This window comes from Amphiprion ocellaris, chromosome 11 (assembly GCF_022539595.1).
Source record: "Amphiprion ocellaris isolate individual 3 ecotype Okinawa chromosome 11, ASM2253959v1, whole genome shotgun sequence".
Classification (NCBI taxonomy): domain Eukaryota; kingdom Metazoa; phylum Chordata; class Actinopteri; family Pomacentridae; genus Amphiprion; species Amphiprion ocellaris.
This window is the reverse complement of record NC_072776.1, coordinates 20,139,013-20,162,424: the sequence shown is the minus strand read 5'-3', so window position 1 is coordinate 20,162,424 and position 23,412 is coordinate 20,139,013. Positions and strand designations below refer to the sequence as shown.

At 39.2% G+C, this 23,412-nt stretch overlaps 1 protein-coding gene across 18 annotated transcripts in view; it reads left to right on the top strand.

Annotated features, from left to right (window-relative positions):
- The first annotated feature begins 285 nt into the window (after window positions 1–285).
- The window catches only part of obsl1b (obscurin like cytoskeletal adaptor 1b), a 41,216-nt gene continuing 18,089 nt past the window's right edge, over window positions 286–23,412 (top strand). Inside the window, exons 1-26 of one of the 18 annotated variants that reach the window (XM_055014925.1) lie at window positions 286–632; window positions 2,065–3,180; window positions 4,837–5,106; window positions 6,668–6,928; window positions 7,079–7,390; window positions 7,515–7,781; window positions 8,013–8,288; window positions 8,487–8,762; window positions 9,018–9,293; window positions 9,597–9,872; window positions 10,176–10,448; window positions 10,643–10,915; window positions 11,020–11,094; window positions 11,762–13,180; window positions 13,626–13,901; window positions 15,158–15,433; window positions 16,150–16,428; window positions 16,618–16,893; window positions 17,171–17,446; window positions 19,416–19,676; window positions 20,152–20,427; window positions 20,561–20,833; window positions 21,263–21,538; window positions 21,654–21,929; window positions 22,756–23,031; window positions 23,123–23,398. In XM_055014925.1, coding sequence (XP_054870900.1) covers window positions 2,166–3,180; window positions 4,837–5,106; window positions 6,668–6,928; window positions 7,079–7,390; window positions 7,515–7,781; window positions 8,013–8,288; window positions 8,487–8,762; window positions 9,018–9,293; window positions 9,597–9,872; window positions 10,176–10,448; window positions 10,643–10,915; window positions 11,020–11,094; window positions 11,762–13,180; window positions 13,626–13,901; window positions 15,158–15,433; window positions 16,150–16,428; window positions 16,618–16,893; window positions 17,171–17,446; window positions 19,416–19,676; window positions 20,152–20,427; window positions 20,561–20,833; window positions 21,263–21,538; window positions 21,654–21,929; window positions 22,756–23,031; window positions 23,123–23,398 — 8,566 coding nt within the window. In that variant the 5' untranslated portion in view covers window positions 286–632; window positions 2,065–2,165. Of the gene's footprint in view, window positions 633–1,774; window positions 1,925–2,064; window positions 3,181–4,836; window positions 5,107–6,667; window positions 6,929–7,078; window positions 7,391–7,514; window positions 7,782–8,012; window positions 8,289–8,486; window positions 8,763–9,017; window positions 9,294–9,596; window positions 9,873–10,175; window positions 10,449–10,642; window positions 10,916–11,019; window positions 11,095–11,761; window positions 13,181–13,625; window positions 13,902–15,157; window positions 15,434–16,149; window positions 16,429–16,617; window positions 16,894–17,170; window positions 17,447–19,415; window positions 19,677–20,151; window positions 20,428–20,560; window positions 20,834–21,262; window positions 21,539–21,653; window positions 21,930–22,755; window positions 23,032–23,122; window positions 23,399–23,412 lie in introns of those variants that run through there. The other 17 variants (XM_055014923.1, XM_035955053.2, XM_055014921.1 and 14 more) reach the window with 17 other exon arrangements.

Below are 23,412 nucleotides of genomic sequence, written 5' to 3'. Positions count from 1 at the left end.
TAACAAGCCTGATAAGAAATGAGTAACAGATGAAACTCATGTAACATTTTTATGTGAAAGATTGTGTAAGTTCAGAATCAAACAAATGTAGGGAGTGTACTGAAGGTAAGCTTCAAAATATTTAGAGACTAAAAGCTTGCTCTTCTCCAGAGATTTTTATTGCAAAGTCTCAAGTAAGCTAAGCAGCCCTGCACTGGTCACCTGAACTATCTTTAGCCCCTGCTGGCAAGTGAATGGAAGTGCCTGACTTATCTTCACTGCTGTCATCGAGGCAGCCAGTATTTTTAGGGGACAGCAGCAGCTGCAAAAGCATTTAACGGTATTCCATGAACAATGACACTTGGGGTGTCTAAGGCCTGAACGACAGAGATTGGGGGATCGCTCTGAAGTTGTTAAACAGGAAGCAGTTGTGGATGCTTAAGTTTTGTTTTCTATCTCTTCTGCTGGACAAAACTCTATAAAGATGTACTGGAGTAGAACTTTGGACCTTTGAGGATAGCATGTGTGTGAATCTGAAGTCAACTTGGGACATTACTCAGCCTTCAGGAGACGGGTGGCATTGCTTCTTAACTCGGACGGAGATTGGAAGTGCGGAATGTATGTTGACGGTCGTTCCTGGCGACTGAAGCGAGGTAGGTCATGTGAGGGGTACACAGCACTGCTTCACAAGGGGCAGAGGTCATTCCAATTAAATCAGACAAGTAAACACAGGGGTTAATCTCCTCTCTTTAAACCTCCTGGGGGAATAACACACTGTCTATGCTGTGTTAATAAAGTATCTTGCAATGTTAAAAAATAGTTTTTATGTAACATATAATATCAACATGTAAGATTCTAATCATACAAAATAACATACTGAAGAGTTATGCAAAATATTCAACTTTTCCATCAGCATTCAGTTCAGTAGGAAATTAGATTTAGTATTTTATTTTTTAACTTGAAAAGCTCTAGCTGTAATTTTACTATTGTTGTCTCTCACATACATATAGACAATTTTGAATATGTAAAATATACAAGACAGGTTTTGTTGTATTTTCCGGTATTTTATTGTGTGCTGGGTTAAGAAGATAGTTTTTTTTAATGATTATTGACATTAATATATTGATCTTGTTAAATGTTTCAGTTAAAATGATCTTTCAATAGAAATCCAGTGGTATGTTATGATAGACAGCTTGGTGGCTTCGAAAACAAAATTCTAATATTATCTTTTTTGAGACTTGAAACTTTGTTTTCTACATTCACATGCACAAAGTTACAACACTCTAGGAGGTGTCCCAAAACACACACACCCAGCGTACTGTTGAGTATATCCTCTGAAGGATAAAATTACACAAACTGTCCTAAGAAGAGCAGAGTTTTCAGCAGAAGACAGAGAAAACAAACTCTTGTAAAAACACATTTCTAGGATTGTCGAACCGATATTCATTTGGGAACATGACAGAAAAATAATCTAAACAGTGACATTTAAAGAATGAATTCTATAACAGAGCTGCCAACAAAGGGTGTGATGGAGGCTCAGCATATTTTGACAGCAAGGTCTCTTGGGTGGGCAGACTATGATTTCTGCTGGTGTTTGTGTGAGCACGCGGGTTTGTGAGCCATCTTTGTGATACCTGACACACACTCCCTCACAGGTCTTTATTTAGGGTGTACTATATTAAGCACTTTCCCATTGAAATACAGCACCAGCTGTACTGGCTATGTGTTGTGGCTGCTGTTGCAACAGGACTAGGCTGTTCCCTCTCATACTGCTGGGCTGTGTTTTCTCCCATGCAGACAGATCTAATTCAATTAGTCCTAATAATCATATCATCTGTTTGTGCTGAAACACATGTACTTAACGGGGATGGTGGCTGAGTGTTTGAATGAACTTTTGCTTTCGATTCCAAATGGCAACGGTTCATTTCCTACAGTAAAGCTGAAGGTATAATCTCAGAACATACACCATTACTGCATGTAAGGCAGAAGTACTTGTTACAAATTATACAATTTCAATATTTTTATGTGTCAATATTATCTAAAATGCAACAGTTGTTTGATATATTTTAAATTTTTTGTGTTTAGAAACTTGCAGTGCAGAAGCTGGACAGTCTTGCCTCAGGGAATAGCCTCTTGTTGCTCTCCTGGACTGCTTAAGTTGAAAGAAGGCGGCCAAAGAAGCAGAAATGGATGTGTTTGGTGGTGCACCTCGTTTCTTAGCCTACCCAAGACCTGTGATGGTACAAAGTGGGGCTGATGCAGTCCTAAAGTGTCAAATTGGTGGTGATCCAAGGCCTGCTGTTATCTGGGAGCGAAACAATGAAAAGATTGACCCACAAGGACGCTATAGGGTCTTTGAGGATGGCAATGTTTACAATCTCATCATTTCAGCTGTTACCACCGAGGACAGTGGTCAGTACATCTGCAAAGCAAAGAACAGCATTGGTGAAACATATGCAGCTGCCACACTGAAGGTGGAAGGTGAAGCACAAGAGATGGAGCTTCGAGAAGAAAATAAGCCTCGATTCCTCATCAAACCTCTCTCCACTCGAGTTGGTCGTGGGGAAGATGCTGTCTTCTCTTGCAAGCTTTGGGGAAGCCCACGCCCAGAGGTTGTCTGGGAAAAGGATGGTAGAAAACTCAATGAAATATTTGAAAGCACACATTTCAGTGTGGGCTACCAGGACGGGGGATGGTTCCAGCTCAAGATCTTTAAGACTCGTGCTCCTGATGGTGGCGTATATACATGCAAAGCAAGGAATGAGTTTGGGGAAGCACTGGCAGGAGCTGTGTTGCTCGTTGATGCAGGTCCAGGACATGAGGAAGAAGGAAATCGTAACGGCTACACAAATGGCCACTGGAAAGCCCACCAGGGAAAACAAAGGAGTGGTAGGCAGGTGCCAAACCGCCTTAAAGATGACACCATGACCAAGTCAACTAAAGTAAAAATGTTTGCGGTGACAGAGGGCAAACATGCCAAATTTCGCTGCTTTGTGACTGGTAAACCCAAACCAGAAATAATTTGGAGGAAAGATGGCAGGCTTATACTGTCTGGAAGACGTTACTTGTTATATGAGGACAGAGAAGGATACTTCACACTTAAAGTTCTGTATTGTAAGCAAAAGGATAATGGAGTTTATGTTTGTGCTGCATCAAATACCGCGGGGCAAACCCTCAGTGCTGTACACCTCTCTGTCAAGGGTAAGTCAAGATCATTTTCCCTGACTTCAGAGTTTCAATTATGAAAAATGTGAAAATAATCAGGTACAGTCTAGACAGCAAATACAGACACAGTCCCAGCCTGCCTGGGACCTTCTTTTTTCAGTGAGTAAAGGAGTGAGTAGGGAGTGGTGTGTTCTTGGCTCAAATAGCAATATTTGATGCTAGGATGATGTCAGTGAGATAAAGTGGTACTCTGAGATCATTTACTGGGGTTGGGCCAAAGAGAGATGGCAATATGAAAATCTGAAATTTTACTGTGGTTTAATAATAATAATATGCTTAACTATAGAAAGCTTTCAAACATTAAAACAGTTTAATATCTAAAAAAAACCAATGTCAATACAGTTCGAGTTTCAGTTGCAAGGAAAAAATACTCCAATACTGGGAACAGACTGTGTTTTGTTTCATTCCATTGAGCCTTCTGAAAAACAAATTTGATAAGCACAATATATAACTTTGTGGTAAAAATAAATACATAAATGATATATACATATACATACACATACACATATATGTATATATGTGTGTGTGTGTGTGTGTGTGTGTGTGTGTGTGTGTGTGTGTGTGTGTGTGTGTATACATATAAGAGTATTTTAGTTAGGATGATGATCAGTGCATGTACAAAGAAAAAAGTGAAGACGAAATATACAAGTAATTCTTACTTTATGGTTCATTTGCATCCTAAAATGCCTACCTTGGGAATTCAGTTAAGTGCCATGAATATCCCTCTGCATCAGCAGTTGAATTTATAAAATAGCAGGTCAGCAGCTCAGTGAGCTGTAAATATAACCAGTAATCAAATTATCCAGGGTCCACTGGATGATTAACGAAAAGTATTAATGATATGAAATATGACCCAAGCGATATCTAAACAAGCAAAGTTCATCAGCTTGAGGTAGATTTCAACAGCAGTATGATGTCTGCAAAGTCACTTAGCTTGTGAAAGACCTAGGGGTGGGCATCCATGTGATCAAAATCTTTGGGAAGGAGATCATATTTCTCACATGGCCCAGGGAAGTCCAAACTCATGGCACTGCCCAAGTATTGTACTGTATCAATTAGATATAGAGAAAACAACATAGGGGTGGTATTAATGGTCTGTATTGTCTAATGGTTAAATATGAAGGAAATTTAAATGGAAGAAGGTGAACATTTTTCTTCAGTTGGCAGTTGTGCGTGTGTAATTGGCCTTGTTAAAACATTAGGAAGATAAGGAAATGAACAGCTTTGCACACAGGCCACTAAATACAGTCCACATTCTTTTGTTTACAACTGTCTGGTACTGTCTGATGGTGTCAGTTACAAACAGTTTATTTCCTATCTGACACCCTGATGTGTTAATGACCTTCCCATTCCTCAACTAAATAAGCCACTTATCTCATGATTTTGTTCATCTTGTTTGCATGACTAGAATTCACTTTCAAATATGCTTCAGTTTATAGTGTTTACTACAAGGACATACTTACGTCTTGTGAGATTTTGCAGGGTCAACTTGCTTGAAGAATTTATATTAAGCAATGCTGTCATTCAGTAGATAAAATATGAATATCTTAAGTTTGCTTTTCTGTTTTACTACAGTAGGCGATGTCATGTTGCTTTAATTAAACTGATATTCTTCCTGTCCTTTGGTCCCAGAGCCACCTGTGCGGTTTAAGCAGCCTCTCATTGATCTGGAAGTATGGGAACGAGATTTAGCTGTTCTCGAGTGTGAAGTTCCTGAGGACTCTGTTCCCATCACATGGTATCTGGAGGACAGACGACTGCAGCCAGGGGCCAAATACGGAATGGAAGAGTGGGGAACAAAACGACGGCTAACAATCCGTGACATTGGAGTCGATGATGATGGAATTTACCTCTGTGAGATGCCTGATGGGGGTAGAAGCATTGCAGAGGTAGCTGTAAAAGGTAAATCAGAATCAGTTTGTAAAATAGCTTTAGAACAGTAATAAAAAAGCATACACATATAGTTTAATTTTCAGACTATGTGATGCCTTTACTTTTGGAGAGGGATAGATACATGTTAACAATGTTTAACCAGTATACTAGTGCATCTCAAAAAATTAGAACATCATGAAAACATTTATTTTCCATCAGCTATTTAAGAAAATGGAAATGTGTTATACTCTAAATTCATTATACATGAAGTAAAACATTTCAAGACTTTTTTGCTTTAATTTAATGATTATGGATTAAAACTCAAAAAAATCTGAAATCCAGATTATTTAATTTTGAGTTTGAGTAAATTACAATTTAAATGATATACATACCTCTCAGTATCTCTCAGTCTAGTTCAGTTCATGCAACCACAATCATGGGTAAGAGTACTGACTTGAAAGTTATCCAGAAGATGATTATCGACACCATCTACAAGGAAGGTATGCCACAAAAGGTCTTGCTGAAAAGGTTAGCTATTGGCAGAGTACTGTGTTAAAGCATAGTAATGGAATGTTGACTGCAAGGAAAAAATAAGGTAACAAAAGTTGCATAATGCAGCCTTGACAGTATGGTCAAGAAAAGTGGATTCAAGATCCACCAAGCACAGACGAGCACAGATGGGGCTACAACTGTCACATTATTAATATCAAGCGATTCCTGAACCAGAGACAAGGTCAGAGAATCTTACCAAGACTAAGAGGAAAAAGAACAGGACTGTTGCTCAGTACTCCAAAGTCCCCCTTTCAGATAAAAGTAACTTTTGCTTTTTTATTTGGAAATTAAGGTTTAGAGTCTGGAAGAAGAGTGGGGAGGCACCGAATCCAAGGTGTTTCTGCACTCTGTGATTATTTTGGATACCATGTCATCTGCTGGTGTTGGTCCGGTGTTTTATCAAGTCTAAAGTCAATGCAGCATCTACCAGGAGAGCTTAGAGCACTTCATGCTTTCATCTGCTGACAAGCTTTATAAAGATGCCAATTTAATTTCCTAACAGGACTTAGCACCTGCCCACAGTGCCAAAAGTATACCAAATGGTTTTCTGACTATGACATCATGGTGCTTGATCAGCCAATCAACTCACCTGACCTGAACCCTATAGAACCACATATGAAGTACTGTGAAGAGGAAGATGAGAAACACCCAACTATCAAAGTAACCTGGGCTTCAGTAACACCTCAGCAGTGCAATAGGCTTATTGCTTACTTGCTAACCAAGTAGATTAATTTATTAATTAACAACAAAGGTTCTATAATCTTAACAAAGTAGCTTTAATTAAAAACTATGATCTTAAATCCAGTTGTTTTTTGTTTTTGCCAAAACCCAACCAAACCTAAACCATACCAAGTTAGAAGCCAATTATGTCACCCTGTCACTTGGAGATCAGTGTCACTTCAGACAAAAAGAGAAGTGTCACAATGGCAGGCAATTATTACCTACATACTTTGTTGTTTCATTTGTAGAAGTTGACCATGAAATATTCAGAATCTTGGTCGTGTGAATATTACACGGCACCATTCACATTTTCTTGCAGGTACAATATTACGGAAACTTCCAAGAAAAGTAGATGTCTTGGAAGGTGAAAATGCAGCTTTTTGTGTTGAAGTGGAAAAAGAAGAGATGGACATACACTGGTACAAAGATGGTGTAGAGCTCCGTGAAACCCATCAAACCATCCTGAAGTCCTTCGGTCGAACTCACATCTTGGTTTTCGTCAATACAATGCCTCAAGACTCTGGCCTTGTGACCTTCCTTGTAGGCAGATCCAAGACTTCCTCGCAGCTCAGAGTTAAAGGTAGATAAATTGTAGCAGTTTCTGTGTAATGTTTGCCATGAAACTTTTTGTTTTATTAGTGTCGCTTGTACATTTTTGGAATTCACTTATTTTTATCAGTTTTTCCAGTCCAAAGTAATCTTGATGCATGAAAATTTTTTCTTGTTTCAGCGGCTCGACATTGTCCTCCTAGTTGTCCAGTGGGAGTGCAAATCAACACAGAGCGTGCTAATGCAGCTCTTCTCTCATGGGTTCCTGCTCAGGACTCGCGAAAGAACCCTCCATCTGGATATGTGCTGGAGCGACAGGAAGTGGGAACTGGTTCACAGGAGTGGCTACAGTGTCTGACCACTGACTCCGCAACCTCGGTGGAGATCCTTGGTGACAGTGTCCCATGTGAGGCCGATTATCGGTTTCGCATTTGTAGTGTAAACAAATATGGAAAGAGCAACAATGTTGAGTTCCCTAGAACTGTTCACTTAGGTGAGTTCAGTTATACTAAAACAATATTGAGTAATCAAGTCTGCTTTGCTGTTGTTGATTATTTCCAACATGGCTGAGGATATTACTTGCTAAATCCTGAACAAAGTGATTTTATTTTTTTTAGTTCCTGTGGCCAGAATACAAGCCCCCTTACAGGATGCCTTGGTGCCAGAGGGGCAAGATGCACTCTTCTCTATTGAACTTTCTGCTTCAGTTATCGGTACATGGTTCTTAAATGGGACTCAGCTTCAGGAGGATGAGCGTTATTCCATGCGTCGGTCTCGAACCCACCAATCTCTTCGCATTCGAGGAGTACGCGATACAGACAATGGAGCTGAGATTACATTCATTGCCTACGGCATCCGGGATTCTGCAGCACTTTACATTCAAGGTATGTGTCGATCCAGTCAACACTTTCCTCAAGTATGTGGGTTGGTTAACGTCATCATTTACTGTGCTGCTTTGTTTGTTTTGTTTTAACTGGAATTTGGTAGGACAAATTTGCAAAAAAAAATGTTTGGCAACGAAAATGCAAGATGGCACTAACATACAGTGCCCTTCAGTTCTTTATCTGTGGTGACAAGACTCAGTGATGCTCTTATTGTTTTTCTAATGTTTTCAGCTCCTCTTGTCAAGTTTTCCCCACTGTCCGAAATGGATCGAAACAAATTTGTAGAAATTGGGAACCCCATTGTACTCTACTGTGAGCTGTCAGACCCTGCAGCTCCAGTGCACTGGTACAAGAATGGGGTGGAATTACAAACAATGGAGGGTCTTCACATCCAATCAGAGGGCACCATGAGACGAATTGTCATCCAATCAGCAGAGTTCTCACATTCAGGAGTATACTGCTGTGATGCCATTGATGATGTCATCAGGTTCAATGTGGAAGTTGAGGGTGAGTGGAGAAAGTTTCTTACAATACTAGTGTCTTTCACAGAAACTAACCATCTTCTTTGTCACTTGTACCCCTTTTTCTTATCTGATCTTTTTTTATGTAAAAAAAAATGCATGTTTTCTTTTCTTAAAATCTGACTTTTCAAAACGCATAACTTTTACAATTTAACAGTCCATTACAATATCTAAATATCCATAGCTCCACCTGTGAGGTTTTCAGCAATTCCAGATGCTGAGAGGATCAAATCCATCCAAACAGGCTGCTCCATTGTTTTACAATGTGAGCTCTCAGATCCCTCTGCCCAGGTGCACTGGTACAAAGATGGCTCAAAGCTCCATCCTCAAAGTGGAGTAGATATTATAACTGATGGTATGGCAAGGAAACTGATTGTCCATTCAGCAGAAGTTTTCCACTCTGGCTTATACTGCTGCAAGACAAAGGGTGACACCATCACATTCAGTGTGGACATCAAAGGTGATTTGTTTTAAGTGATATGAAACATTAACAAGTTCCACTCAGCTAAGCAACTAATTCTAATGACACTCTTGTATGTTGTCCATTGCCTTTCTTCTTAGTGCTTATTAAATGTGCAGCTAAGTTGTCACTTTTTCTTTCACTGTATTATAGCATGTTAGCAATTTAGTTGTCAGTAAATAGATTATGATGAATAATCTAAAGACTGGCATGAAGCTGATTTAAGGTTGACATCAAATCTAAACATATCTATAGCTCCACCTATGAAGTTCTCAGCTATTCCTGAAGATATGAGGACCAAGTCGATTGAAGCAGGCTGCCCTATGGTACTCCAGTGTGAGGTGTCGGATCCTGAGGCCCATGTTTGCTGGTACAAGAATGAAATGCAGCTCATTTCAAACTCTGAGTTAGAAATCCAGTCAGTGGGCAACACAAGGACATTAGTTGTTCAGTCTGCAGAGCTGTGCCACTCTGGTGTGTACAGATGCACCACACAGGATGATGCCATGGAGTTTCAAGTGGAGATCAAAGGTGACTTTACACTTCTTATCTTGTGCGTTCATATTGTAACTCCACCCCTCTTTCTAGATGCCACTAATAATCCCCGCTTCTACTATGTGGTTTGAAGGACTGTTTCATGCACATAACTTTAAAGAACTGTTAACCCAGTGGGTGATTACTATTTATATTCATTTGTTTTGTGACTGCCGTGGCTCTCTTTGAATTGAAAGTCTCCAAAGCCCTTTATATCTTCTGCTCAGCAGTTACATTTTTGTGAGGTATCCATTTCCACAGCCTTGATTTTATTTAGCTGTCCTGAATTCCCAATGCTAGCTATACCAGTGACGTACTCTACTATCTTTGACGTTGAGAGAACCAAATCACTTGAAGTGGGTAAACCTTTGGAGCTGGAATGTGAGGTTGCAGACGCCACTGTGCCTGTCTGCTGGTATAAAGATGGTAAAAAGCTCAACCTGCAAAGTGGCTGGGATGTACAGAGTAATGGCACATCGAGGAGACTCATTATCCCATCTGCTGAGCTCTTGCACTCAGGGCTGTACAGCTGTGAGACCTCTGATGACACTATCCACTTCACTGTGGATATTGAAGGTGATTTTTTTTTAAAAATTAAACTGTTACACTTTTAGAGCAAATCCTAAAGCTTTCTGGAGACGAGATGCAACTAACATTCACAAAAAGCATATCTGTCTGTGTTTTAAGTGCTGCTTTGTGTGAAGTTGTCTTAAACCACTGACAAAGTGAAAATATTTAAATAGTAAGTAAACCTTGAAAATGTATTTCTCATTGAATATGAGGTATGACAGATTACTTTCCTGTTTTGGGAAGCTGAACCTATAACCCCTTTCTTCAGAGTGTAAACTCAACAGTTAAAATATGAATCATCATCTTTAGCTCCAACGTTGCCAATGTCGCACGCAGCGGAGGTTGTGGAGACGCAGTCACTCGAAGCAACTTGTGCCACTGCACCAGCCTGTGAAACCTCAGTCCCTGCTTTCCAGGTGTCGTGGCAGAAGGATACAGAACCTGATTCTAATAGAGAACCTGATTTTGAAATGGGAGGCATCAAGAAGACCCTTGTTATTGAACCAACTCATCCTTCAAACTCTGGAGCATACTATTGTGCAACAGCAGATGATGTTGCCCAATTAATAGTAAAAAATCAAGGTGATTTAATTTTTAATTCATTTTTTATTATTTTTTTTGTAAGTGTGGTTCCTATTTTAGTTATGTTTAACTCTTTATGCAGCTTTTAGATGCAAATCTGTTTTAATGGCTGTCACAGTTTCTTTTTAAAGTCAGTCTGTTCTCAAATTTAGGCTAATGTGAACTAAAATTATCCCCTCGATGATTGTCTGTAGTGCCACCTCCAACATATCGGCTTGACCCTGATGTCGAGAAGGCTGCATCTGCTGAAGCACACTGCCCAATTGTTCAGCAATTTGAGATTTCTGATCCTATTGCCAAAGCCTGTTGGTACAAAGATGGAACCCAGATCTATCCGAAAATGGAAGCTGACTGTGATTCACAAAGCAGCAGCCGAATCTTGCCCCTCCAGTCACAGTATTTGTCTGGTGATGAGAGGTTTGACTGTGAAACATCTTGTGCTTCACAGTTAAATGAGGACATGAAAGGTGGTGTTCCTCGTTGTACCTGCACAATTAAGAATCAAGAATTTAGTTACATAGATGAAGCTATCACCCAGCTCATTGTTTTCTCTTTGGCTTTGTCCAAACAGCAGAGCAGTGTCACTACGGTGACGAGATTGGTGAGATAGCTGATGCATCTGCCCAATACACTGTGGATGTCAAAGGTGATTTGATATTTCAACATCAGTCATCCATTTTAACCCAGCACATAAATGCCACTAACAATAGTGGTGTATTTTATCGTTAGCTCAGTCATTTGAGGCATCTGTAAATCTTTTTTCCCTTTAGAAAATTGCTTTATGTCACATTGTCATCATTGGTCTCAGGTCATTTCCTGCTGTTTTTGGCTCTTAATCAAACGTGGTTGTTTAGTAGTTGTGTAGGTGCTTCTCATACTAACATATATGTTGTGTTTGTCAATTCATTCTTCATTTTAACAGCCATCTTTGCTTGTAACAAGCAACTTACCACTCTTTAAGTTCATCTTACGTCTTCATCACCAGATTCTCTCATTCACATTGCTGCCCTGAACCTCTCCCCGTTGCAATGACAACGAACTCTTATCAAAGAGAAGAAAATTGATGTACTTTTTAGGTTTTAAAGGTGCTATTGTACAGATTGATGGCATGACATTATTAGGAGTCAGTTGAAGGAAAATATATTGGAGCCCACTTTCAGACCAGACCTGGTCGACCTTCTTGTTTGTCTTTGCAATGGATTTTCCCATAACTCCATGCTAACCCACAATAATGTACAATTCTGTTATGAGAAGAAGTATTGACACCATCAACCACTGAAAACCTTTCTCTGTGTACATCACAATGCTTATAGCTACATCGCCAAGGCTCTCTTCTGACCAAGAGAAGAACAAATCCACTGAAGCGGCTTATCCTGTTGAAGCTATGCGGATGTCCTCAAAATGCAATTCTGGCATCTTCTGTGGCAAGGGAGGAGATACTCTGACATGTGAAGACCATTCCAGGCATATGCCAACGTCTCAGTCAACATATGAATATGTGACTGACTGTGTTGCAACTAAACAGCCACAGGAGCTCTCCGACAATCAGCAAATAATAGATGCCCAATCACCAGTGTACTGTAACTCTGTACAGCCAACAATAATTCAGTCTGACACACACCATCACACTAAACAGCCCACTGAGTCACAAGGTGAGGAATTCATTTACTATGTACAGCATACAGAAGCCCCATTTGAAGAACCTGATAATTCCCAGCAGACAGCTGTCCATACAGATGAATGTTGTAATTTTATGCAAACCGCAACTGTTCAGTCAGAGGAAACCACTCTCAAGGCTCCAACCGTCCACTCAGAGGAGTTACGCAGATCAGTACAAATGCCAACTGTCCATTCAGAGCTAGGTAACCCTCCACAGACTTCAACTACAATGTCACAGCACCTTACTAACACCTTACAGATTTCAACAGCCAAATCACACACGTTGTGTAACTCATTAAAAAGTGCAACTCCTCAGTCAGAGGAACCCATTGAATCTTCACAGGTTGCAAATGTCAAATCAGAAGAGTCCTTTACATCTTTACACACTGCTACTGTCCAATCAGAGGAGCCTTTTAAATCTTTACAGACTGCAACTGTCCAATCACAGGAGCCTTTTAAATCTTTACAGACTGCAACTGTCCAATCAGAAGAGGCCTATAGCTCCATGCAGAAACCAGCTGTCTTGTCAGAAAAGCTTCTTGATTGCTTACAAACTGAAACTATCTATTCAGTGGGGCCCTGTAACTCTTTACGGACTGCAATGGACCAATCAGAAGAGTTAAACAGATGCCTACAAACATCGACTGTCCTGTCACAGAAGCTCAGTGACTTTCCTAACACAGCACCCCTTCAATCCTTGGACTCATTTGACCCTAAAGAGGTAGAGGTTGTCCAACCAGAGCAGTACAACTTGCGACAATCTACATATGTCAGTTTGGATGATAGCTATCACACTGCACAAAAAGTATCTAACTATTCAGAGGTGCTGTATCAGTTGAATCAAGAAGCAACAGACCAAGCAGAGTGTCATCACGACGTGGAGATGACAAAAGACCAAGTAGACAGCACAGTGACCTCTGGGCAAACATCATCCATCCGCTTTGCAGAGCCTTACTATATCAAGCAAGCATCTGATGTCCAGTCAGAAGAGCTCTATCTATCAAGGACACGTGACAGTCACTGGAGTGACAGTGTCACTGCAAATAAGGTGGCTGTTGAAGGTGATTTAAATGGTTAGCATTATCAAACAAAAATGGACGGGCACAATGTTGACATTGTGCAAAATGAAGCGATTGCTTTTTGCAATCCTTGACATTTTGACAATTTCTACATTCACTTACTTGATTTTGTTCATACTAAAACTATTTTATAGCTGATATAAAACTTTGAGCTTGGGTGGTCTGTCAGGAATATTATAGAGAAAAAAAGGTAAATACAATAGCCTCAAATTCTAACTTGAATGCCTAGTTACCCCAAGTCTAACCAAAGATACCTCTTGTTAGATTACTAATAATTAAGGATTTATTTCTACAGTTACTTATTTTAACTCTTTAGAATTACTGGCATGACTAATCTTGATTTGAGATTTTGCCTTTTTGTTATTTTTAAAGCATAATTTTTGTTGCAGTCAGTAATAGTGATCCAATTTTCTTTTGATGTTACCCCAAACATCCCCAGCTCTGCCTGTGAGAATTACACCACTTGGTGAGGCTGAGAGGAACAAGTCTGTTGAAGTTGATGAACCCATAGTGCTACAATGTGAGATATCAGATCCTAACACTCAAGTTACTTGGTACAAGGATGGGATAAAACTACTCGAAGCAGCTGGGCAAGACCTGCTGGCAGAAGGTTCCATAAGAACACTGGCTATCCAGTCAGCGATGCTGTCTCATGCAGGGATTTACAACTGCAAGACAACAGATGATGCAATGCAGTTTCATGTGGATGTTAAAGGTGACAAGTTATTTTCATATTTTCTACAAATACATTTCAGTGAGGGTTGAATGCATTTAAATACGTTTACTCTGCTTCTAAAAAGTTTGTTCTGTCATTATTTTGGAGGGATACAGTAACCTTTGTTTTATAGTTTATGCTTTCAAGGAACAGAACACAAACAAAAATTAAGACACTGTCTTGACACTAACTGGGCAATATCCATTTACTGTAACCATGTAAAATATACACAGAATAAGAACTTTTAGTGGTGAATGCTAAATTATATGCTGTTTGCACAAAAACAATCAGTGTTCGAATACTACAATAAATTAGAACCTGACAATTATCCTCATCTTTAGGAAGTGTAAGGCCCTAACTAAAACGTTTTGCCTTTTTATATCTGGGGTTAGCAGTGTCTTTGTAAGACAGATAAATATATGTTCTTCGTAAAAACGTATTCTTTGGTAGAAGCTAACAGAACAATCTGTGGCTTCAGTAAGGGATGGGACCGTGGCTCTCTATGACACATGATCACTGTGTGGAAACGAAGTTGAACAAATGTGCCCTGAAGATACACTACGTTGCTCAGGAAGGCATGAAATCCTCATAATAAAGATGTTAAATGAAGGTGCTTTTTTCTTAACAGGTGCTTACCAGGAAACATAGAACCGTAGAGCTTGGTACAGTCATAGATATTTTGACCCTAACTTCCCGGAGGTCTTCATAGTAAAATCTAAATAAAGAAGCACTGTTTTGTCAAGTGACCAGGATTTCATTAGTCTATTCATTTTGTACTTGACCAAGTGAGGTGACTGGCCATCGGAGTGCCTCTTACTTTCCTTGCTCCCCCTTCAAAGACAGGATATTTTCAGTGCAAAATAAAATAAAAAATTATATAGATTTATTTAAAGCAATACTTATAATTGTGTGGGACTTAATAAAATTAGTTTGACTAAATATATCTATTGTGCCTCAGATCTAATTCAATATTTACATAAAATTTCCCTTTTAAGCTGAGTGTCTGAGTATTAATAGAACTGTTAATAGTTAATTTGTTGACAACATTGTTGTCTTTTACTTTAGATCTCTTAGGTTGCTACTGTTTGTTAACTGTTATAAATTATAATTCAAACGCAACAAAGAGAGAAACAATATTTTTGGTACATTTAATGAGTGATTATGAAGTTTTTAGTTTCAGGATTGTGCTTTGCTTCATTTGGTTTATAACAGTCCATGTTTTATTGACCAATTCTATTTTACATTCAATCCTGTAGCTCCACCTCTGACATTTTCAGCTATGTCTGAGGCTGACCAGAAAATGACGGTTATAGCAGGCTGTCCCATTGCTCTACAATGTGAGCTGTCAGACGCCACTGGACAAGTCAGTTGGTACAAGGATGGAAAAGTGCTCCTACCTCAAAGTGGAGTAGACATCCAGTCAGAGGGAAATTTGAGGAGTCTTCTTGTCCCATCAGCAGAGCAGGCTCACACTGGCGTGTACCGTTGTGAGTCAAAGGATGATGACATCCAGTTCGCGGTGGATGTAAAAGGTGAAGCTCAAAAATCCTGCAGCGCTTTCATTGTCTTGCACTGCCACTAACTAACAGAAGTGATTAAGTCATGTTTGTCTAATCACCTACCAACAAATGGTTAACTCTTCTGCATCCCAAATACATTCCTGGCACAAATTTCAATTTAAGCAACTTAAATTTTTTTGTAAGAATTGGTTATTGCACGTCACGTTATGTCCAGTTAAAGAAATACTACTTCACATGACACCTAATAGTCATGCACATTATTTTAATTATTTAACAGAAACAAAATTAAATACAAAATGTCGTCTCTCTAAATCTCTTACTAAACACGCAGCTTCACAATGCAACTTATGATTTTTCATTCCCACTATGTTACGGAGCCATTGTTACATGTGGCTAACGAAATACACCTCCTGTGCCATACACACTTGTCACTTTCTTGTGTCTTACCTGTAGTTTTTGTTGGTGTACAATAACTTGTATAACACTGAGCATTTCAATTTCACAACATGCTTGTTGTTCTTCAAGACATTTTTCGTTCTACTTATTGTCTTTGTTATGTCAGTTCCTGTTTGTTTTGTCAAATGTATTTTTCTCTGAAGGACCTTTGTCATCAGTTTGCTGTTGTCGTTGAATTTAAGTTGCCAGTAGGTTGGATTTTTAATTACTTCCAGAAATTTACTTTATCAAGTTTCTTAAGACACTCTTTTTGCAATATCCAAAATCCTTAGCTCTACCTGTGAAGTTCTCACAACTGCAAGAGAATGACAGGACCAAGTCTGTCCAAGAAGGCTCTCCTCTTGTCCTCAGCTGTGAACTCTCTCATGATCCCTCTGCTCATGTCGACTGGTATAAGGATGGGATGAAACTCCTGCCACAAAACAATGTGGAAATACAATCAGATGGTTTGACGCGGACACTACTGATCCCTTCAGCTGAAAACACGCATGCTGGTACCTATAAATGTTCAACATCAGAAGACACCATCATCTTCAAAGTGGAAGTAGAAGGTGATTCATTTCTATCCTTGCTATCCTCTTATGGTACTTAAATCCATCTTATTCTGTGGTGTGAGTGGCAAACACATACTTTGTTTTGAATGATCATGAGAAAATGGAATGACTGGCCGGGTAGTGTTTATTTGTCCACTGTTAGTGAATCAGTCTCTTATCCAAACCCTTGTTATTCCCTTCTCTTAGGCCGATCGCCACAGATCATGCCAATCCCACTGTCAGAAAAATACAGGTTGATTGCAATTGGTTGTCCAATTATCCTCCAGTGTGAGGTATCAGACCCTGTTTCCCAGGTCTCATGGTTTAAGGATGAGGTGGAGCTTTTTTGCAAAACAGGCCTGGATATGAAAAGAGATGGCAGCCTCAGAAAATTAATAATCCATTCTGCCAAGGTCTCTGACTCTGGCCTCTACAGCTGTAGCCTCGTTGATGATGTTGTGACATTCCAAGTCAACGTCGAAGGTGATTTTCTTGTATTCACTTTGATTAATACACTTCCAGGTGCACGTCAAGCATTCTAGCATGGCCTCAATTACCTTTAACTACACTTCTCTGTACAAATTACTATTGACAGAGCTCTTGAAAAAATGTATTTAGTAACAGTGTATGAAAACAGTTCCCAATAGTGACTGTGCTAAAATAGCCAAAAAGTTTGATGTCCTACATTTAACACTACTTGATAAATGATGTTGTGCCAGCTAAACAGCAGTGCTCTGAAAGTGTTATAATACCCCTCCAGCTACTCCTGTGAGATTCTCAGCGCTTCCAGATGTCGCACGAAAAAAAATTGTTGAAGCAGGCTCCCCAGTCAGGCTGCAGTGTGAAGTCTCTGAGCCAACTGCCCAAGTCTATTGGCACAAACATGGAGAACAGCTGCTTCCAAAGAGTGAATATGAAATCCAAACAAAAGACAAACTGAGAGGGCTGGTTATTCAATCAGCAGAAGTCAGGCACTCTGGGGTGTACAGCTGTGAGGCCGCAGATGACCAAATAGAATTCAAGGTGGATGTTGCAGGTGATCTAAGTATTTTCAGCTTTGTCGGAATCACTAACTTTCAATTAATGCTTGGCTACTAGACCAACATAGGCTAAAACATTTAATTTTATAATATAGTATTCTAAGACAATGGCCACTAATGCTTAATTATGTCCTTCTATTTAGTCATTCATGGTTTTTCGTAAACAGATTTACCCTAACAGAAAATTTATTGTGACAGCTTTTACTTAAATTTGATCATGGTAATTAATAATTCAATTATAATAGTTTAAGTAACAACAGTGATTTGTTTCTGTATGTCATTTCTGATACTTGTTAAAATTGCACTAATCCATATTTTTATATTACCAAATTACTGTAATGTTAGAATTATCTCACAGTAATGAATTGCAGTTCCATATTAACAGACAGGCTGCTCCATTCAGCTCTACAATATTTACAAGTGTTTTTCCGTGGAAAACTTTGGTTTTTAGTCCAGCAACTTTAAAGTTTGATGGTAGACATCAAAGCAGTCTTAAAAAGACAGTGAATACTGAAGTTATTTTTATTGAAGAGACGCAATCACAACACCAACTAATGCTACATTTATGTTGTCTGCTTTTGTGTCAATAGGCAACTATTTATTAGGGGTTGACTGAAGTATTTTTCTCTCATACTTAGCAGTACATTACTAATTAAGAAGACTGATAGACTTTGGAGTCTAAATATAATAATGATAATAATAATAATAATAATAATAATAATAATAATAACAAGAAAAACACTCAGAGAGCATAGTACTCCGCCACGGCTGCTCAGTCATATCATTTCCAATGGCTGATATCTTGAAAAAATTTGTGGCAGAAATCACAGCAACATAGAATGTGGCCATTTAATATAGATGTACCCACAGACAAAATGACCTTGCGCTGAGCACAGCCGTGTGTTATGCATGTGTACGTTATGTACGGACACCGAATCGCATGACCTAAATATGGAGCGGGCGGCGGAAATTGATGGGACTCAGAAACACCCCACAATTTAATCAATTGTTCCTTGTATCATTTCCGACGGATAAGTCCCGATAAGTCTGCAACGGTGGATTTGTAGTAGGATCGCAATCATGTGATCATCAACAGGCAGCTGATGTAGTGTTCACTTGTCATAGTTACAGTGACGTTGTGCCGTTATCTCACAAGTTACAGAAATCTTTAACAAATCCATGGATCCAGACTATAAGCTGCATCCCTGCCAAAATCTAATCACTTGGTCCTTGTGTCATTTCTGACCTTCCCTGAAAATTTCATCCAAATCCGTTTGTTTCTGAGTAATGTTGCTAACAGATAAACAGATGGAAGGAAAAACATACGCGGATCGTCACATAACTTTGTTGCGTTCCTTGGTGGAGTAATAATAACTCAAATTCCAACACAAAATTGTGCTGAGAAGCCTTTATGTATACATGTGTTTTGTTTTTTTAAAGAGAGCGTTTCAACATTTATCCTTCAGTGTTGCTAGGTTGATAGGTTGCTGTGGGTGTGGCAAAAAGACCATAGAGTGACGACTACCCAGGCAAGTGGCAGTGTAAGAGCCAAAGAAGAACATTTTTTAATTGATTTATTGTTTTTCAGGAATTAGTTTAAAAAAAGAAAACAAAAAACACCAATAATCAGAAAAAAATATGAATATTGGATTCAATAATCAGCCAAGCCCATTAATGCTCAAACCCTGCTATTTACTAACATATTTATAGCATAAACATGTATATTCCTACATAGCAGCACACTGTTAAAATAACTCAGTGGCTGCACTCTAAGCCTGCATAAGCACAAACTTTGTTAGTCTAATTTTGATGCTGTCTGTTCCATCAGGAGCCAAATACCAATTTTGACATTTTTTCTTAAGCAAAGTAAGAATGTGGTATAGCATAGCAAAACATAACAAATATGATCACTATCTGTTACTGTTTAATGAACTGAAACTCCTATAGCATGGGTTTGATTCTCAGCTGTTCCAGAGGCTGAGGAGAACAATTCTGTTGAAGCAGGCAGCCTCACCAAACTGCAGTGTGAGATCTCAGACCCTGCAATCCAGACGTACTGGTATGAGGATGGAATAAAACTCTTGCCAGAATCGAGAATAAGCATCAGTTCAGAGAACAATAAGAGGACACTGGTTATGACGTCGGCCACATCTTCATGCTCTGGGGTGTACGATTGTAAAACTGATGATGATTCAGATTTCGACGATTTCTTTGTGGAGGTTAAAGGTGATGTGCTAAGCTTTTTCTTGGCAAGATGTTTTCACTATTCGTGTTTGTTCACCTCCATGACCTCTAATATTTAAAAAAGCAAAACCTAGATCATCATCATATTCATCATAGCTGAGTTTCCTCTAAGTGTCCTAATTTTATAAAACATTTAGTTGCTTTTCATATACATGCTTCACACGAGGACAGTGTCTTAAAAAGTAGCATGTATTTTGATAAGCCCGTGTTTTTCACCATACCCGTGGTAATTGCATTACAACAAGGCACAGCTTCAAATAACGTTTCACTTTGCTGAACAAGTGGATTAACACTTATTGACGATTATGATGTCTGCGAGTTGTCATTTAGACAGCAAGGCTTAAGATCAGCATGTTTAAGCTGTGAAAAAACACTACAGCTATTGCATGTATGAGCATAAATACTGAGTTAAACTTTCAAGCATTAACTTACTTTTTTTGTGTGCTGTTTTCTGCAGCGCCACCGGTAACATTTGCAGATGTCCCGGAGAAGGACCTTTTCCACAGTGTTGTGGAACACGAACAGCTCATGCTGTCATGTGAAATATCAAGGGCTGATGGTGTTGTCCAGTGGTACAAAGATGGAACTGAAATGCAACCAAGCAGTAATGTCACAATCCACACAGATGGCACCAAAAGAAATTTGACCGTACATTCAGCCCAACTGTCTGACACAGGCACATATACATGCCGTGCAGGAGACAACATTTTAATCTTCAAGGTTACCATTCGAGGTACTGACATACCTTATTAAGCCTTACTAAAAGTACATTACATAAAAATTAATAACATGTTCACTTTAAAATTGATTTTACCTGTGTTAAAATGTAAACAGATGTTTCAGTTTAATTTATTCTTCCTTCAAAGAACCTCCTGTGATGATAATCTATCCCAAGGAGGATGTCCATCTTGACCGTCACGTTCCTGAAGAGATTATTTTGAGCTGTGAACTGTCTCGTCCCAGTGGCGTTGTCAGCTGGTACAAGGATGGCCAAAAGCTACAAGAGAGTGAGAACATCAAACTCAAGATAGAAGGCCCCTATCGGCGACTTAAGATCATCTCTAGTGGAGTTGAAGATTCTGGAGAATATGTCTGTGATACAGCTGATGATTCCATATTCTTCCACCTCAGTATTACAGGTAAAATCTCTGATTCTAAACATACCGTATCTCAGTATTCTAACATCAAAAAGCACAGTGTTTTGACTGTGGTATGTAAGGCATCAAACTAACAAGGCAATGACAAGCGTTATTAGAACATGTCTCAGGCCAGTGATATATGTTCTGTATCATCAACCACGGTCCGCTGTGGTCTGATGTAAATTCCATCATTCCCCGAGTCTGCAAGAGTCTATAGGGGCAATAATGCAGGTGCTCAGCAGTGGTGTGCATACATGAAAAAATGTAGATCAACTTACACCATATGTATGGAATAAAGTCCTGTTAGCGGACTCCCACTTGACACATGTAGAGAAGTATGAACTCTCTTGGACCCCTATTGTTTGCACCTATATGATGGTACACTTCCTGTAAAATTTGTTAAACATGAGTCATAATATCTATTTCCAGAACCTCCAGTGCAAATTGTATCCCCAAGTCAATCACAAATGGAACTGTGTCAGCAGACCTCTGAGAGGATGGTACTGAGCTGTGAGATTTCACGGTCCAATGCAGTGGTGCGCTGGTATCGAGACGGACTTGAGGTGGAGGAGAATGACAACCTAATTCTAGAGGTGGATGGTGTCTACAGAAGACTTATTATACCTGAAACTACTGTTAAAGATTCAGCAGAATATGTTTGTGACACAGCAGATGCCTCAGTGACGTTCTTTGTAAACATAGCAGGTAATTGGAATACTTGGTAATATTGGAATAACTGGACAAAGAATACACATTTAAAACAATTGTGTTGCTGTGTCAGGGTTTGTTTATTTTAACACAAAATTTTCTTACTAAACAGAGCCTCCTGTTCGCTTCATACGTCCACGGAAGATGGCAAGTAGAGTCGAGAAAGTAGCTGGGGAGACTCTGGTTCTTGACTGTGAGGTTTCAAGATCCAATGCTGAAGTCACATGGAAGAAGAATGGGGAAGAAGTAGAGGACTCCAGAAATATCACTATCCTTGAGGATGGTGTCATGCACCAATTAACCATTCACTCTCTAAGTGTAGAGGATGCTGGGCAATATGTCTGCGATGCAAAGGACGACGTGATGGATTTTAGAGTGACAGTGAAAGGTATGCTATTTCACTCCAGAATTAAGAATGTACATTCACATGATATATCATGGTGCCCCAAAGTCACAAAAGATGACATGCTTTCTATCTTGTAGCGCCCCAGTTCATAGAGTGGGCACACATCCCACTCTCAAGGGGAAGAACTCAGTAAAGTTTCAAATTAGATTGTCATAAAATTTAATTCTTTCCACTCAAGCATTAAAAAAATAGGGATTGTGCCAAGAAGGAATCATCTGCTTTGTACTTTAACAAGACTACACAAATATAAATGCAATCACTGACTTCAACTGGACACTAGAATAAATATCTTTAACATTTAACATTCTTGATCAGATACCTTTTCTTAGCCTAAAGGTGTGTTCAGGGTCATTGTCCTGTTGAAAAACAAATGATAGTTCCCACTGAATTCAAGCCAGATGTTACTGCATATATGTGTACAGATAGATAGAAGACACAGATTCATACTTCCAGGGTTTCGTACCTAAGAAACCTAGGGACTCAATCTTGTCAACTTGCAAGGTGGGGCTTTCCATATCCTTATTTTAATTGACAAATGGTTTCCAGTAGGAAAATGTATGGCTGAATTATTCTAGTATTACAATTTGCCATTGTGTTCCGCAGAGTAACTTTACAGATCCCTGTGATGAGTAGGTGTGTCCCAAACTTTGACATAATTAGTACCTCCTGAGACACTGGGGTCCAAAACTATTTAGTGAAATTAACCTAGTTGTTTAATTTTTTTTATTACTATTTTTTTTTTTTTTGCCGACGGTGGATACCAAAGACTATGTTGCAATAGAAATTCTCTTCTTCTTTTCATTTTCAGATTTGCCTGTAAAAATACTTGGAAAAACTGATGCAAAGACAGAAAAACAATTCGTAGTATCAGATGATATTATTCTAGTGTGTGAACTTTCAAGATCCAATGCCTCAGTCACTTGGTACAAAGATAATCAGCTAATTAATGACACTGAGCGATACTGTAGTGAGGAGCAAGGTGTTTTCCGATCACTGGTTGTCCTCAATGCTGGGCTCGAGGATTCGGGGGAGTATACCTGTGATGTAGTGGATGATAAGATGGTGTTCTATATCACTGTCAAAGGTAATCATCTCAATAATTTATAATTAATAAATGTAGCCTATATTTCACCACTTAGAAAAACAATAAATGATACTATATCTTTTATGTTTAGAGCCCCCTGTGCAGATCGTTGGAAACTCAGGCCACCCAGAGCATCATATACTGGTAGCAGGAGATGACCTTATTTTGGAGTGTGAAGTGTCGCGGTCGAACGCCACAGTCCAGTGGTTATGGAATGCCGAGATACTGAAACCAGATACTCGAATAAAAATTGACAGCTATGAGCTTGTGAGGAAGCTTGTTCTCTCTGGACTTCAGCCGTCAGACTCTGGAGAATACATTTGTGATGCCATCGATGACAAACTAATAACAATAGTGGAGGTCCAAGGTGAGCTTAAAATG